The sequence below is a fragment of the Gambusia affinis genome, linkage group LG19 (genome assembly GCF_019740435.1).
Source record: "Gambusia affinis linkage group LG19, SWU_Gaff_1.0, whole genome shotgun sequence".
Classification (NCBI taxonomy): Eukaryota; Metazoa; Chordata; class Actinopteri; order Cyprinodontiformes; family Poeciliidae; genus Gambusia; species Gambusia affinis.
Genome location: NC_057886.1, coordinates 20,174,297 through 20,190,312, shown reverse-complemented (window position 1 = coordinate 20,190,312; position 16,016 = coordinate 20,174,297). Strand labels below are relative to the sequence as shown.

Below are 16,016 nucleotides of genomic sequence, written 5' to 3'. Positions count from 1 at the left end.
CTAGAATCAACATCGGAACTACTAAGTTCATCATCTGGAAATTGAGAGATTATGAATTGAGTACAGACCTTTAAAGAAGAAAAAATATCCATCTAAATTAAAATTCTCAGAAGAATATTATTTGCCTCATTTTAGGGACCTGTATGCTGTGAGGGAACAAACTAAAACTACACAACAATGCAATGCCTCCTGACTATTAAATATTCCACAGTCAACTGTTGGTGGTTTTAGGTCAAAGTGATAGCAATTGGAAATCCCAGCAACTCAGCCACAGAGTGATAGATCAAGTAAAATAGCAAGGCGCAATCAGCAGATACTGAGGCGTATCTCCTGCATAGGTCACCAACTTTCTGCAAAACTTCACGTGACCTTCAGATCACAAACCTCCTGTGGCTGATCTCTCTGTAGACAGAGCTTCATCAAACATGTTTCGATGGCCAAGTAGCTGCATCCAAGCTTTAGATCACCAAGTGCAACGAAAAGCGTAGCATATCATGGTGTGAAGCATGATGCCACTGGACTATGGGGTGGAGACATGTTCAATGGAGGAGCAAATCATGCCACCACGTCTGGTTAGCCAGTAAAAGAGACTTGGGGTTGGCTGTTGAAATGAGAATAGCAGTTGCAATTCTGCATTACATCCAGTGCAAAGTTTGATGCAGAGGATATTATGGGGAGGTCGGTGATGTGCGGTGAGGTTCATGAAAGAGGGGGCACTGACTCCACTGGAATTGAATATAAAACTTAAAACAAAAGTTTATATTTGAGTTTTAACCTTTATTCAGTTGTTTGTTGTTTTTTTTCTGAATGTTTCCGGTGTTTTCAGTGCATAGAAGAAGAGAACCTGCTGCTGACTGTGCCTGGAGCTCAGCAAACATTTCAGTCTCTACTGTGCACAGTAGGGTACTCCTGCACATTTGTGAAGCTAATTGCTGTACAATGTGTTTCAGTAAAGGAGCAATTCATGGCTGAAAGCAAATAAACACTTTTCAGGTTTTTAATACAAAAGCTAGCATATTATGTACTCGTTTTCTTCCATTGTGTACCACATAGTGTCTGTTCATCAGCAAAATTCAGATAAACTTAAAGAAAAAATTGCGGTTCTAATGTAACAAAATTTGAATTGTCAATCATCAATCAATTAATCAAGTTCATCTGTACCGCATATTGCAGCAAGAAAGCAGTTAAAAATCTTCAAATCATAAAAAAATAAATAAATAAAATGTTATAAAAACATAATGTCAACAATTGAGAAACCAGTGACAAACATTACATCTTGACAAATGTCACTATCAAAATCATCAACACAAGTAGAATATATTGGTCAATGTTCCATTTATTATGGTTCAAAAGCAACTCTTATTAGGTGGGTTCTTAGCCCTGATGTAAAGGAACTCAGTGTTTCTACCGCTTTCCAGTTTTCTGGAAGTTGCTGAATGCTGCTTCTCTGTGTTTGGTTGGCTTTCAAACAGCAATGTCCAATACACAAACACAATCCTTCAATGATGCAAAGCCTCAAAGTTATCAAAGAGATCACAAGAGAAAGGATGTGGCCGTCACACGGATGAACAGACAGGAGGGCAGTCCCCTTTCTTTTCTGTAGGAGTTTGCTTGTTGTACACAGATCAATATATACAAGCTAACGTGGTCCTGTACACATATGAATACAAGCAAACATAAACAAAATGGTCACAAACACATTTGCACCAACACTGCGAACGACTGAACTAACAAAATGGCATAACCCCCGTGTACAAGCAAAGGCGCATGAGAGTGACCTGCGTCATACTTCAAAGGCAGGTGTTCAGAGAATATGCTGCCTCTCTGCCCCGGCATGTCCCTCCTTCTGCCCACCCACCCCCTACTTCCAATATATGTTCAAAGGCCATCCATTAACCTTTCACTCACACAGGCCTCGCTGTGATCTACTGCTCACAGCCAAGGGCTTTGAAGAGCATAGAAACCCCCAAACAACAAGGGCGACGGCGGAGGTAGCAAACGAGGGATGAGAGAAGACTGTAAGAGGTAAAGGAGTGTTAGAGAGAAAAATGACAATGATAAGAGCTGCATGCGAATAACAGATGGTATGAAAAGGGTAAAGAAAGAAAAACAGAGCAGCTGGGAGGAGGCAGCCAGGTTAATCTAAAGGAGGAAGACTGAACAGAAAGTAGGGTAAAGTGACAAGCTGGAGAGGGTTGGAAAAATACAAAGTAAAAAACCTGAGTTAGAAGAGAAAGACATAAAGCTCCCACAAGAGAAACAGAAGTCCAGCATAAGAAAGGGGATTTGGGGGAGGCTGGCGGGTTGGTAGGGTGTAGGATATAACAACTTAGGGAGGGGGAGGAATAGCTGAGGTGTTATGGAAGAAACAGAAGAGAGTTTGGAAGAAAATGAGAGGTGAGTGTTAGGAGGTGGAAAAGTGAGAAGAACAAAGTGTTGCTAATAAGATGGAAGAATAAAAAGGCTCGAAGACCGCACACAAACACGTTCACGCACCCATATACACATGTACACACAAGACATGGAAGAAAAGTTAGACTTTAAAGGAAGTTCACTGCAAAATCCAAATGATTTGCAATATTCACAAGCTCCTGGAATAATAAATATTCTTACTTGTATCTAACACACTACTAATAAGCTCAGGTTTTGATCAGTAAAAAGATGGAAAATAAACTAGTGTAATGTTTAAGGTTTTATAATTATGATGATGCTGCATCCACATCTTAAATACTTACAAAAAAACTGGAATAAATGATTTTATATTAAAGACTTATTTTTAATATTTGATCTTTTTAAGTTCTGCCTGATTTAGATCATCTAATGGCATTAATGCAAGACATTATTTATGTGCAGTGATAGATTTTCAATGTGTCCAAAGAAAAATGCATAACTGTGAGTTTTTACAACATACTCAAGTAATGCAATAAGGTGTTTGATGGACCAAAGCACACGTAGTAATTTTACGAGCATTTTTGCTTTATTGACTTTTCTCAAAGTTTTATTGCTATTATATAGCTGGCGACACAATTCTTATGCAATTGTGAGAAGGTCACAGGTTAAAAACTTTATCACCAGAACAAAAATATTTTTTTACTTTCCCTTTTTTTATCCATCCATTTTCTGTTCACCCTTGTCCCTAATGGGATCAGGAGGGTTGCTGGTTCCCATCTCCAGCTACGTTCCGGGCGAGAGGCGGGGTCACCTGGACAGGTCGCCAGTCTGTCGCAGGTCCCTTTTTTTTATTTAAAATTCAATACTCAGTGTTGCTTAAGGGCAATGTTCCTGGTCTCTCTGAATTGTAACTTCTCTTCTGGCTAGGCATGAAAAGAACAATGCAAATACTTGATAATAAAATTAAAATATCGATTATGATGCATCCATTTTCTTGCCTCTCCTTCATTAAAGTCTGCTCACCATTCTTTGCCAAAGTTAACACCTCAAAATGTAGATCAAGTGTATATTTTTATTCTTTTATTTTTATGTGGCCTCCAATGAACCGGCCACATATATGAATGGTATGCAAAATTTCTATGGGCACCTGAAATACAATATTCTACCAAATATTAATATTATGATTCAATGGATTGTGCAGTTCTACAAGGGTGTGATTAATTCTTCATCGATCACATAATGAATAATAGCAGCTCATCCCTGCCTTACAGAGAGCAAAATAATACACTGGGATCAGTCTGCTTCCAGACATTATGTCACCGACCAAAGACAGTTGGGGGAGCAGGCACTTTGTCGAAAAGATATGTAAAAACAGCTAGTCCCACATCTTTAAATAATAGCTGCTGTTCAGGGGAATGGGCCAGGGAAGAAAAAAAAAGCAGGAGAGTGGAGGGCTAGACAGATAAAAATGTCTGCCTGTGCACTTAAGGGCCAGGGGCCTTTCCACACGACTGATCTTAGAGCAAAGGCTTAAATACAGGGGAGATGAGAGCAGATTTAACCAGTCAGCTGGCACTGGCATCAACCTATAACTGGCACAAGCACACACCTAGTCGGCTGTGTGTTCACGTCAGACACCCGCGTACAAGCAGTATATGTAAATATCCAGCACACCGAATTAAATAAATTACATTTATGGTCTGAAAGGAAGAAAATACAAATAGTCCCATAATAGTATGCCTGCCATCACCAGTGCGCAAAAATACAAACCGCCATGTTTACACCAACGCTGCTGCTTTTGTAATTGAAAGTTCTGTGTCGGGGCTTCATCACGTATGGCGCAGCTGCCTCCCGTGCCTGCCACATTAAGCAAGCCTAATGGATTTTCACATCAATGGCACTGCGCATCAACTAGGATGCATTGTCAAACATTAAGTCAGTGCGACATTCACTTTGTCAAGGTACAAAGTCCCTTTAAAGTATTCATGCCCTTTTTTTCCCACATTTTGTCATGTTTGAATCAATTTCATTTGGCTTTTAAGTGACAGACTACCACAAAGTAGGCCATATCTATGTAGTGGAATACTATATTTTTTTTGAAGTAAACATCAGAAAGCATGATGCTTAATTTTGATATCCTGAAATAAAACCCAGAATATCAACCAATTGCCTGGTGAAGTTACTAAATTAGTGAGCAGAATGTGTCTGGATGCCATTTAAGCTAAGGAGGAATAAAACTGTCCTGTAAAGGCCTCAAATTTTAGGTTTAGAAAACATTTTTTAATAAATACCTTCATGAAGATAAAATAATTAACCAAGAGGTCTTTGGTATCGCTGGAGGAGCAGGACAGATTGACTACTCAGGGGAGATTTTGTTGACAAGAAAACCACTATTTATGCTGACATATGACTCTTATGGAAGGAAGTCAACTTTAAGGAAAGTCACAAGAGGTTTTATTTGTCTTTTTTTTTAAAAACACAAATGTTTTGCTATTGGGGCAGAGGATCATTTTCCAGCAGAACGACATCCCAGAACATACAGCCAGAGCTAAAATTAAATGGCTTAAATCCGAGATTCTTGATGTGTAACAAAGATTCACAGCCAATCGTAAAAACAGTTGATAACAAGAAAGCAAGAAACTTCTATAGGACTATAAAAGATTTGCTGCAAAGTGTTGTTCTCAGAAGCACTGCTAAATGTACGGCACAAATTTCAGAATTATTGAAAAAATAATAATAAAAATATCAAGAATGATTTTCATTATTTAATTTAAAACTCAATCCATTTTCCTTCTCAGTACTATGTACTGCTAATATGTTCTTCACAGAGCCCCTGTGTTTAGAAGAAGAATAATGAACTACAAGGATTTAAGTGGTAATATTTGTACGATGCAAGACAGGATATGTGAGAGAGAAGTGCACACACTAAGCTCATGCTGGTTAGGGATATTTTTACTAAAGAGCAGATTTAAGAGGAGAATAAATGTGTGAGAGTTAGTGGTAAATATTAGAATGTGCAGCCAGGAGCGAAGTGGGGTTAAAGCCTGGCAGATTAGTTGGAGAGAGCACCAAGGGAGAGCAGGAGTAGACATTAGACAGTGAAGCCATGTGTGATGCTCATGTCGCTTTTCAAATGAGCTTTGATTAGTCTGAGACTGATTTCCGCAGCTCTCATCACATCAAAACCCCGTTCCCTTCCTTTAGGACCTACTTCCCTTGTTTTCTTTTCCATTTCTCTCCCGCTCCTCTGGTCACACTACAATAGAGACAATGAATCTCTGCCAGATTTTTACTGCCAACATTCTGAGCACCACAACAGTGTGGGTGTGCATGAGCATGTGCCATTATTTATAAAAAAAAAATCTTAATTTCATCAAACCAAATGCTGTGCCTGTGCTCCTGAGCTAAATAGGGATGATGTTCAATTGATTTATTAATGCATTATTAATAGTCCTGAAGAGCCAGGTCAGGCAGATATTTTAGGCTTATCTTCTCACAAATGCTCACAGCCGTGCACGTCGTACCACAACACAAAAAGGAATGGAACAGAATGTATGCAAATCCAATTTCCAGAAAGCTGCCAAATTAAGATGGAAAGAACAGTACCTACTCAAATTAGAAATGAAGCTTCCAAATCAGAGAATGATGGAGCCAATACTTACACAAGTGGGCATAAACACATTTTAATTTCACTCTCTCTCTCGCTCTCCTGCATATTCTTAAACTCCTCCTTTGCCGTTACTCCATGCGGTGACCCTGTCTTGCTGAAGCCCCTCCTCCTCATCTTAGCTGTCCATCACCCAGCAGACTGTTGGCACGGAGCTGACTGAGAGCATACAGCAGATGGTGTGCTGCTATCTGTGTGGTGGGCCACTAGCAGGACACTCAACAGCCCCCCCCCTCTTCGTCCTCCCTGCAATCTCTGCTCCATCTCTCATACACATCTTCCGACACGTATACACACACACCCTCCAGCGTTACTTGAGCCCAGCCAGGTCACCTGCTGCCAAGCTTACAACGCCCCACACGCACACACAGAAAATGCAATATCTCATGGTACATGGCACATTCAAAGAGGTCACACATATGGCACCATTACATGCACGGATTCCCTCCTATTCTCTCGCCACGCTCCACCTCGCAGCAAGATGACGAGAAATTTTATTGACACTCTCACATCACTTTCCACCTTGCGCACACATCCTGGCCTCATCTCATATGAGAAACGGTTAATGAAGTACAGCTTTTCTAGCCTGGTCAGCAAGTCAATACGCTTACAACCTTCATCAAACAGCTAACATATAAATATTACATCCTCATTTGCAATAATCCAGTCAGGGCTGCAACAGGGAACAGTGCTTAGGAGCTTCTACCCAGCATTATAAGGTAAGTCAGGGAATCGATTTGTAGTTGGAAACACATTTTATTTCTTAAAAAATAAACAAATAAGTGAGTATAATCTCTGAATGCAGATAAATACTATTATTTTATTTTGCTTCATTATAGACAGAGTGTTTTCCTATTTGGACACTGCCAAATGTTTCAGTTTCAGAGCTGAAATAGATACAAAAAGCAATTTTCAAGTAAGACTTCCAATTATTAAGGCCTTAAGTAGTTAATAAAACCAAACAGGCCCCAAGTCTCAGATCAGTTCATACAGAAACAAACTGAGCTGAAATGTTATGTGTGGGAGACCGCTGCATGACCAATACCACCAGATTATCTGATCAATGGTTTTTGAACTTTAGTGCACTTGGGTTCTACATATTGATCAGAAACAGTAAGTCCACATCTAAATAGCTCAAAACTAAACAATTTAAGGGCTTCAAAGTGATCTAGTAAAAGTGAAAGACTTAAATTTGATTCAGATGCTGTAACACAATCTTAACAGAGAAAACTTCACAACTTGGCTAAATGAAATTTATTTTGCAAAGACGCCAAGGGAGAAAAAAAATTCTCAGTAGATATAAAGGACTCATTGCGGCTTATCACATATGATTGATGGCAGTTGTTTCACCAAGGTTTAGGGGAAGCATTACTTTTTCACATATGCCCAGACTGTTTTGCATTGCCCTTGTTTTTCCATATAAAGAAATTACAATTTAAAAACATAATTTTTTTATTTACTATATAATTCTTTAAAATCTGGTATTAAACAATGTTTAATTAAGTGTGACAAAAAAAAAAGCAAAATCAGAAGAAATCTGTAAAGAAGCTGTCGAGTGCGAGAAATTAACAAAGGTTGGACACAACCTTTTTCAGAACACTCTAAAAGAAACATTATACCACAGACATAAAAACCTACCCTGAGAGGAAGGGGCAATGTTACTAAAAGCCACAAAAGAGCTGAAGATGATCCAGATCGCCAGAGCCATGTTTGAAGCTTAGCAGGGAGACAGGAAAAAGGATGAACGCTAAAGCTTGAAGGTGGTCAGCAGGCACGGGTGCGTGGGGTACCACTTTCCTCAGCTCACACCCTCCCTGACGGTGACCCTGTAGGCAGAAAGGTTAGAAGCAGCAGGTTAGAAATCAAAACACTGAAAAGGGGCTACAAGGGAAAAAAGGAGTCATTCTTTATTTAGTCTGTTTATTTTCCCCCTACACCTATCTGCAATGCTATCTTGCACTGCTTTTATCAGTGCAATATGTAAAAACTCAGGACTGAGTAAAGCTAAGAGGCTCAGAAGTGGCATGGTGCAGTTGACATTGTACTGGGAGAAGAAAAGAGTTGGCTCATTGTGTGATGGTCAAGTGCCTTGATCAGGTGGCACGGCTGAAACCAATTTGAGCAAAGAGTGATGGAGACAGCTGTTGACACCACCAGCTCATCGCTCTGAAGTGTTTAGATACTTTATTGAATCAGACATGCTACATATGTTTGGAGGCCTATTAGCAGAGCTGTATTCATGCGAAAAATAGGTATCCTCCATGTCTGTTTACCGACATGGCCACATATACAATTTAAGGCAGTGGAAAGTGATAACTTAGTCAGCATTGCTGAAGGGCTCACACATCTCATTTGCCTAATGATATAAATCATTTTCTGGAACTTGAGCTCTGATTCTTTGACAGTAGAGCCTGCAGGGGCTGAAAGACAGAAAACCGGGGAGACGGTGTTGTTATAGCTAATCCTCCTCCTGCTGAGTTTGCTGATGAAACAGACAGATTGGTCGGCATGTTTGTTTGGAGGGGAATTTGAGCATGATTGCAAGGTACATTTGCCTTTTTATTTAATTATAGGAGGTAATAGAAGTATGTGCATACATTCTCACTTGCAAACTTTGATTCAGCTGTATTCTGCACACCCTTTATTTGAGTTTCAGTGCATTGGTTTGCTTCCAAGTGCAGCTTCACTAACGAGTTATGTGGTTCCAAAGAACCTTTATCAATGCTATGTAATCATAGTGATACAAATAAAATATTTTCTGTTGTTGAGAATTGCATAATAAATTTGAGTTGTATTTTAAACCAAATGCAAATTTTCTAATTTGTGAATGATAATTTAATTCATATTTTGTTAAATTTTCAAATAAAAATTATGAATTTAAACAATTTAGCTACGAGTATTTGTAACAGTACATCCAAAAATAGAAAACCATTGACTCACATGGACATTCCAGAGTTCAAACTGTCCATACAAAATGAAAGAGAGAGATTTAAATCTCCCTCTGTGTTAGTGCCATGCACAGCTGACAGCCATGTTCATCGCAACTATCTTCTGAGTTTACAGAGAACTATCCCCCAAAAAATAGAGACAACATCCAGAGCTGCAGTTGTCTTGCTCAAAATTTCTTGGGCATGTTAGAGGTCACAGTTCATTTCAGCCACTTGTTTACAAGGTCTTTTTCCTTTGGTTACGATTATGTGTCATGAGATTTTGAGCCTTGACAGGTTGAGAAATCGAGACCTTCACTTTTTTACAGTTGTTTTTTTAATTTAACACAACAGACTGGAGCAGCACCTGCATCACTGCAGAGTGGGTCTCAGTCCGTTTGTCCATTCCATACTGCTTCATACTGCCATCACTTATTAACAAGATGCCAAAATGCTTGAATGCCTGCACTTGAGACCTACTCTGGCCACCATTTTGTAGGTTAAGGACCTCGGTTTCTGACTCGCAGAAGCAAAGGAAACAGGGTGTCAAAAATACTCTTATTACAACAGATATCCAGGCTGCACAGTGGCACAGTTGGTAGAGCTGTTGCCTTGCAGCGAGAAGGTCGTGGGTTCGATTCTGTCTGCATGGAGTTTGCATGTTCTCCCTGTGCATGCGTGGGTTCTCTCCGGGTTCTCCGGCTTCCTCCCACAGTCCAAAAAGGTGTGAGTGTGTGTGTGAATGGTTGTTTGTCCTGTATGTCTCTGTGTTCCCCTGCGACAGACTGATGACCTGTCCAGGGTGAACCCCGCCTCTCGCCCGGAACGTAGCTGGAGAGGAACCAGCAACCCTCCCAATCCCTCTAAAGGACAAGGGTGAACAGAAAATGGATAGATGGATGGACAATAAATATGCAGTAAACAATTTCTAAACACAACACATCTAGAATACATCAAATCTCTAAACAAATGGTCTAAAACAAAAACAAGACCTTTGTGATGTGTTACAATGGGAGATTATCATTGTAGATAAGAAGCCAAACAAATCTTCGCCAGCTAGGTGACACTGCCAAGTCAACATGGATCAAAATCTTTGGGGAATGTTTCCAACATCTTGTTGAGTCTTTGCCAGGAAGAATCAAGGCTGTTCTAAACAGTAGATTTTCCCTTTTCATTGCAATTTCTTGTAAGAAAATTAATCTTTTATTATATTTTTCTGTATATTTTAGAAGTCCTATAAAATACCAAATGTTACATCTAAAAAAAATGTAAATAATTTTAACTGAGAGATTTCTAAATCTATTTAAAGATTTATTCAGAAATAAAAAGAGTCAAAACAACTTCAAAAACTCTAAGTTTAGTGTTTGCAACTCTAACCCTGGTTATTTTAATCATATATAAATCAAAGAGTTAAAGATGTAGGATTAGGAAAACATATCAACTTATATAATGTCAGTGTGGTTGCATTAGAATATGAAAATATTAATGCAAAAATATTTTGTTAGGAAGCTCTAGCCCAGATTATAAATCTAAAACATGCATGAGTAGATTGTAAGTATTACAGTCCATGGAGTCATGGCTGTTTCATTCCACAAGAAGCAGATATGGAAATTGTTGGGTTACTAAGTGGCTCCTTCCAAATCTACATCCTCACCCCTGATTTGGCTTTCATTTGAATTCTGTACCCCCTCCTTTTTATGACCTTTTCTGATATTTAACCTCTTCCCTAGTGGCAAAGCCAGAACATTCAGCAACCTGCTTGGGTGTTTCTGCACGGATTAATATGTTGAACGTTGTAGAGTACAAGCGAGACAGAAAGAGAGAGAGCTACAGACACTAAACAGGAGGGGGACTGAAGGCAAGCAGAACAAAGCAGACTGCAGCAGCTGTTCTTTACATCAGCATTTATTTCTAGGAAATGTTCGACTCAGACACACACACTGCCGCTACACTAATGAAGATTCTGCTCTAATACGAGTTCATTGTGCGCGTTGGCTGTGAATAATAGCCAGAAGACAACATTTTCAGAGGGAAAGGCGTGGAGACAAAGATAAGTGGAAAATCTAAAACAAACAGCAATAGCCGTGCAATATAACACTGCAGAGACATTGATTCTCTGTCAGGTTTTTTTTACTCTAACTTTACAGCTTTTTTCCATCCGATATCAATTTAACATGAGTGTTGAAAAGGTTTTCTCTACAACATATGTACTCTAAATAAGGAAAATATCCCTTATTTCATGTTTTGAGAGAATATCTTCTCCTCACGATGTATTTTTTAACACCAACTCTCCTGAGGTCTATGAAAAAGGCAAAGAAAATAGAGCAGAGAATGACTGGCTGGCTTGGACCGAAGAGATGAGAACCAGAGAAAAGTGCAACCTGGACAAAGTGACTTCATTTTGAGATAATACACAAAAACAAGCTGACATTACAAAACATCGGTTTCTCTGAGGTTAGAAAAGAGGATGAGTGAAAGAATGACAAAACCGAATAGAGAAATAAGAGGAGGAACAAAGAAACAAAGCCTAATAAAAAGGATAAAAGTAAGAAGAAGCACTGTATTGATAGCATTCTGTGTACAAAATGTGAGAAAATAAGTGAAGAATTAGTGACAAAGTGACAAAAAAGATTAAAAAAAAAACAAGAATTTACTCTTTTTGTTGTTTATGAGTTAGTTTATGAGTTAGTCTGCCTCTGGGTGAAGGAGTATACGTGGAGGTTAGGTGTATTTAGGGGGCGTGAGATGGGTGTCTTCACCCTTTCTACTCCCCCTACAGAAGGTTGTTAGATGCCCAAGGCCATGAGCTGACCTTTTACACTGATCACATCCACTATTATTATCATCAATGTTTCTCTTCTAATGGAGCAGAACGTTATGTCTCTGTGAGTCCAGAGAGTGCAAAATGGGAGAATGGAATAGCAATTTCAAAGCACCGGAGGAGAGGTGAGGAGGCCGAGCTGAAGAGGAGCAGGGAGGTAAGCAAATGACAGTCAGCTGTAACAACACAAAGAAAAACGTGTGGCTGTCTAAATGGGATGGCGACAGAGTCCCACTTGGCCACACCGGTCTGTCATCTTGTCTCAGATGCTATGCTTTGTTTTGTTGGCCATTAATTTACAGGCTGCCTTGATCCAAAGCAAATAACCTCATTATCCTTTTCTATTGGATCATTACGATAATCACTGAGATCATTAGGGTCTGTTTGCTTTGGCAGACATGGTCATCAACAACAGAGTGTCACAAGTCCTCTTCATCCATGGAGGAGGACTTCAGGAGCTGCGTGTGTGTGTGTGTGTGTGTGTGTGTTCCTCCTCCCCAGGGATTTTTTTTGTTCATTTACATACTTTACTTTTTCGTAACTTTTGCCACATAGATATAAACACCATAACATTTTCCAGCCTTGGAATTAACTTTTTTTTTTAATGCTGGCATAACAGTTCGTTAAAATAGAAAAAACAACCAGTGTCTTTTCTACATTTTTTTTAACAGAAAATGCATGTTTTTTAACACATCACCAGAACAGTAATGTTCAGAATTTTCTACTTGAAAAAAGCCTTTTATCTGTAATTCTACTATGATGCAAATAACGTTCTGCCAGCTTTTAACATCATTGCAAAAATATGTATAAAATCTGATCAAAATCACTCTCGCTGCCAATTTTGACACTTGTGCTCAAAAAATATAATAGTCATGATGAAAGCATGTGTAATAATAATGAATATTCAACTTTCATACATAAATCAGATAGGGCAGAAAATACTCTTTGTGTGCTTCTAAAAACAAAAACTTTTAAAAGGGGGTGAAATTATTTTCTATGAATGGGAAGGACCAAACTTAACATTTGTACTCCCAAAAAAGGAGAAATGTATTCATGCATAATGTTTTTACTCTATTCTATTCTATTTTTTGTCCAGAATACACTTAATGAAGGGACCCTCAAGGCTTACATATACCAGTGAAATATTTTCAAGTACTTTTTAACATTAGCGAGAGAGTAATCACAAGAAGAGTAAAGAGTTTACTCCGACTGTTTTGATGCATAATTGGAGAAGTTCCTGCAACTCTCAAAGCTGCAGGCTTTCACCCTTGTCTCTGGTTCCCCCTCCTTGGAAAACTGAGATCTTATTTTGATAACCAAATTGACTCTGCATGGGTTTGTTGCTCAATGTACTAACACTGCTGTTTAAAAAGTAAAATATCTTCTAAGAACTTCTCAAAAATATTCATGAAGTGCTTTGAAAATGCTAACAACCTCACAGGCATCGCAGTATATTTAAAAAAACAGACTCTGCTAGACTAAGCTAAAATCATACAAGGCAATGGGAGGCAAAGCTTGGATCACGAAAAACAAAAGCTCAGATATTCTGTTGGGAAAACACTTGATTGATTTAAAGACTTGACAGTAATAAATTGTGACGGTCATTTTTTTTTCATACAGAAAAGAATCTCTTAAATCTTGACGATGAAGCGACAGCATTTGCCACGCTATTACGATTGATGTTTATGCCTCAGATGCTTCAACAACAAATAGTTGGTTCAGTAACAAAGCTCCCGCTACGAAGGAAATGACTGCCTCCTAGCAACCGACACGGTGAGGCATGCAAAACCGAATGGCAATCATTCACTTACAAATCAGAAAGTGAGGCAAACTGCTGCATTAAATATTTGTAATCAAGTAAAAAAATCACTTCAAACAGGCTCATGGTTAAATTGGGGTAAACAGAAAACAGCAGCATTCTTCTTTAACTCAGCACTGCTAAAATTTTGTATCACTCACGTCTGAGAGAAATATTATTTCTTGAGAAAACCATCAATAATGAAGGGTAGTAGAGTAAGATGAAACTGCAAGGGAAGAAAAAATATCTTTTGCTCTGCCTGCCGGCCTCCAAGTAATTCTCCCTCTGAGTCATCTGTGTTGAAGCTTTGTCACACCTGATACTCTTTTGTACTCTCTGGAGTTAGGCAAGAGGGAGCAATACAAGAAAGTGTAGCAATAAATGAGCATGAGAATGAATTAATTAATTACTTTTTCACCTCTATGAAAGTAATCACCCACAAAGTGAATGTAATTATACTGCTTCTCAATTTAAAATATAGCAAGTACATTGAAAAAAATTACATTACCATCTAAGAGTTGGTGAGTGGGAGGATGTGGTTTTACTGTTAGTCCTCCCCGACAGGATGCTGAAATGATTCAATAATTCATTGTAATAGATAAAGTAAGAATCTGAACAGAACATACAGAACCTCTCAATATTCCAGTTTATAGTGATGTAAAAATGTGATCATGGTAAATGATTTAAAATTTATTACACTTGGAATGTATAATTATTTGCAGTTCAGATGGTACGCATTCTTAAATAAGACGTCCAGTACATTGTTTTAGCAATATTTCCCACTCTACCACAACATTTTTTTTTTAAATCTCAGACTCTGAGGTTGTATCTGGGCAACAGCCCACTTTAGATGGAGTCTATAGATTTTCTGTCCAATTAAGTTCTGAAATTTGACTAGAGTAGATTTAGGTGTATATCTGGACTCACTGCTAAATGCTAAAATGTCTTTTCACTTTCAGCTTTACGGCAGACACCTGAAGGTTTTAGACCAGCAATGGCTGGGGGTTGAAACTGTTCGTAAATTCATCCACCTTGATAAAAATTCAGCAAGGACAGCTCTACTTTGCCGGGTTAAACAGATTCAGTATAATTATAGGTGTGAACTCAAGAAGGCTAAAAGCGGAAAATGGATCGGCAGGTGCTTCAGCAGAGTATTACGTAGTCTAAAGGTGTGCAAAATGGTGCAGGCGGATTTTTGGGGTTGTTTTACTTTAATTTTTCAATACCCCGTCTGACTGTGTATCCCACTGAATTTTACAAAATAAATGTCACCTTAATTGTGGAAAAATATTTATCATACCAGAATAGCCCAACCAGTGGAAAAATATGATATAATGTTGGATAAACTTCTGCTCCTCAACCGATTCACTGTTATCCTCCAGTTGGGGCTGCATATCGCTAATCTCTGTAATCCTTTTGTGTGTGGTTATTGCTACCAAAGACAGCATAATAGCATTAGTTATTCCCTCACAACAACCTGATTCTATTCCATTTGCATTGATGCTGAGCAGCCCACAAGGTCCCAGCTCCAGTGGGAAGAGAAAGCCCACTGTAATGCTAACACAGAAGCAGTCATTCAGGATGGATAATATTGTTAAGCTTGCAACAACTACAGCAGCACAGTGGGGTCAGATCATCCTAACATTTCTCCATTTACTGGGGTGGGTCAGTTAAGGCTGGAGCACTGGTGTGGTAGTATCTTGCTTGCTGCAGCAGCCGAGCTGTTTAAATAATGACACCATTGTGCCGTCTCAGTGCAGATGGAACATCAGAGCTCTTGTAATGGCCTGTGTATTAGAGCCAATGTGTTTGATTACTGACTCAGGGAGAGCAGGGATAGGCTGCGTAGTCAGTAGGGAATAAGGCTCCCTCCGAAAGACCAATCCTGGGAAAAAGACCTATTTGAAGAAACAGAAGGGAAGAAGGGGGAATAAAAAAAGAGAAGGGAGGTTTAATGGAAGCGTCCTTTAAGGGAATGCAAATTAAAGGAGGGAATCTGCCGAGCTGCAGAATACAGTGGAAGGATATCAAACATGGATAGCGTGGCAACTGAAGAGGTAAAGGCAGAGGAAATGGAGCAGAAGTATTGAAAGAGTCACTCTCATTTTTTTATTCAATAGACTCTGATGCATTTTTTTTCTCCCTCTCCATAAGCCTCAACCCACACACCTCTCGGTCCCTGTAGTCTTTCCCTATTATTATTCCAGAAACAGTCATAGCTTCTAAAGTTGGCATGATCTTTATAAAGCAACCAATGAAATGCTTGGAAGTTCCTGAGTGACAGATACATGAACTAATTAGAGTTTATGCATATTATAAAGGTGGTTAACTGCACACATGATATATGAGTTAAATACACAGGCACCGAACTAAGACTTTTATTTTCATGTTGCATTAGAAATTTCAAAGTGA

General features: G+C 38.9%; 1 protein-coding gene across 2 annotated transcripts in view; it reads right to left on the bottom strand.

Moving 5' to 3' along the window:
- The window catches only part of adgrl1a (adhesion G protein-coupled receptor L1a), a 111,926-nt gene that overhangs the window by 53,842 nt on the left and 42,068 nt on the right, over positions 1–16,016 (bottom strand). For both annotated transcript variants that reach the window (XM_044099664.1, XM_044099665.1), the window contains exon 2: positions 7,697–7,884. In XM_044099664.1, the coding sequence (XP_043955599.1) occupies positions 7,697–7,766 (70 nt within the window). In that variant the 5' untranslated portion in view covers positions 7,767–7,884. The remainder of the gene's footprint in view (positions 1–7,696; positions 7,885–16,016) is intronic.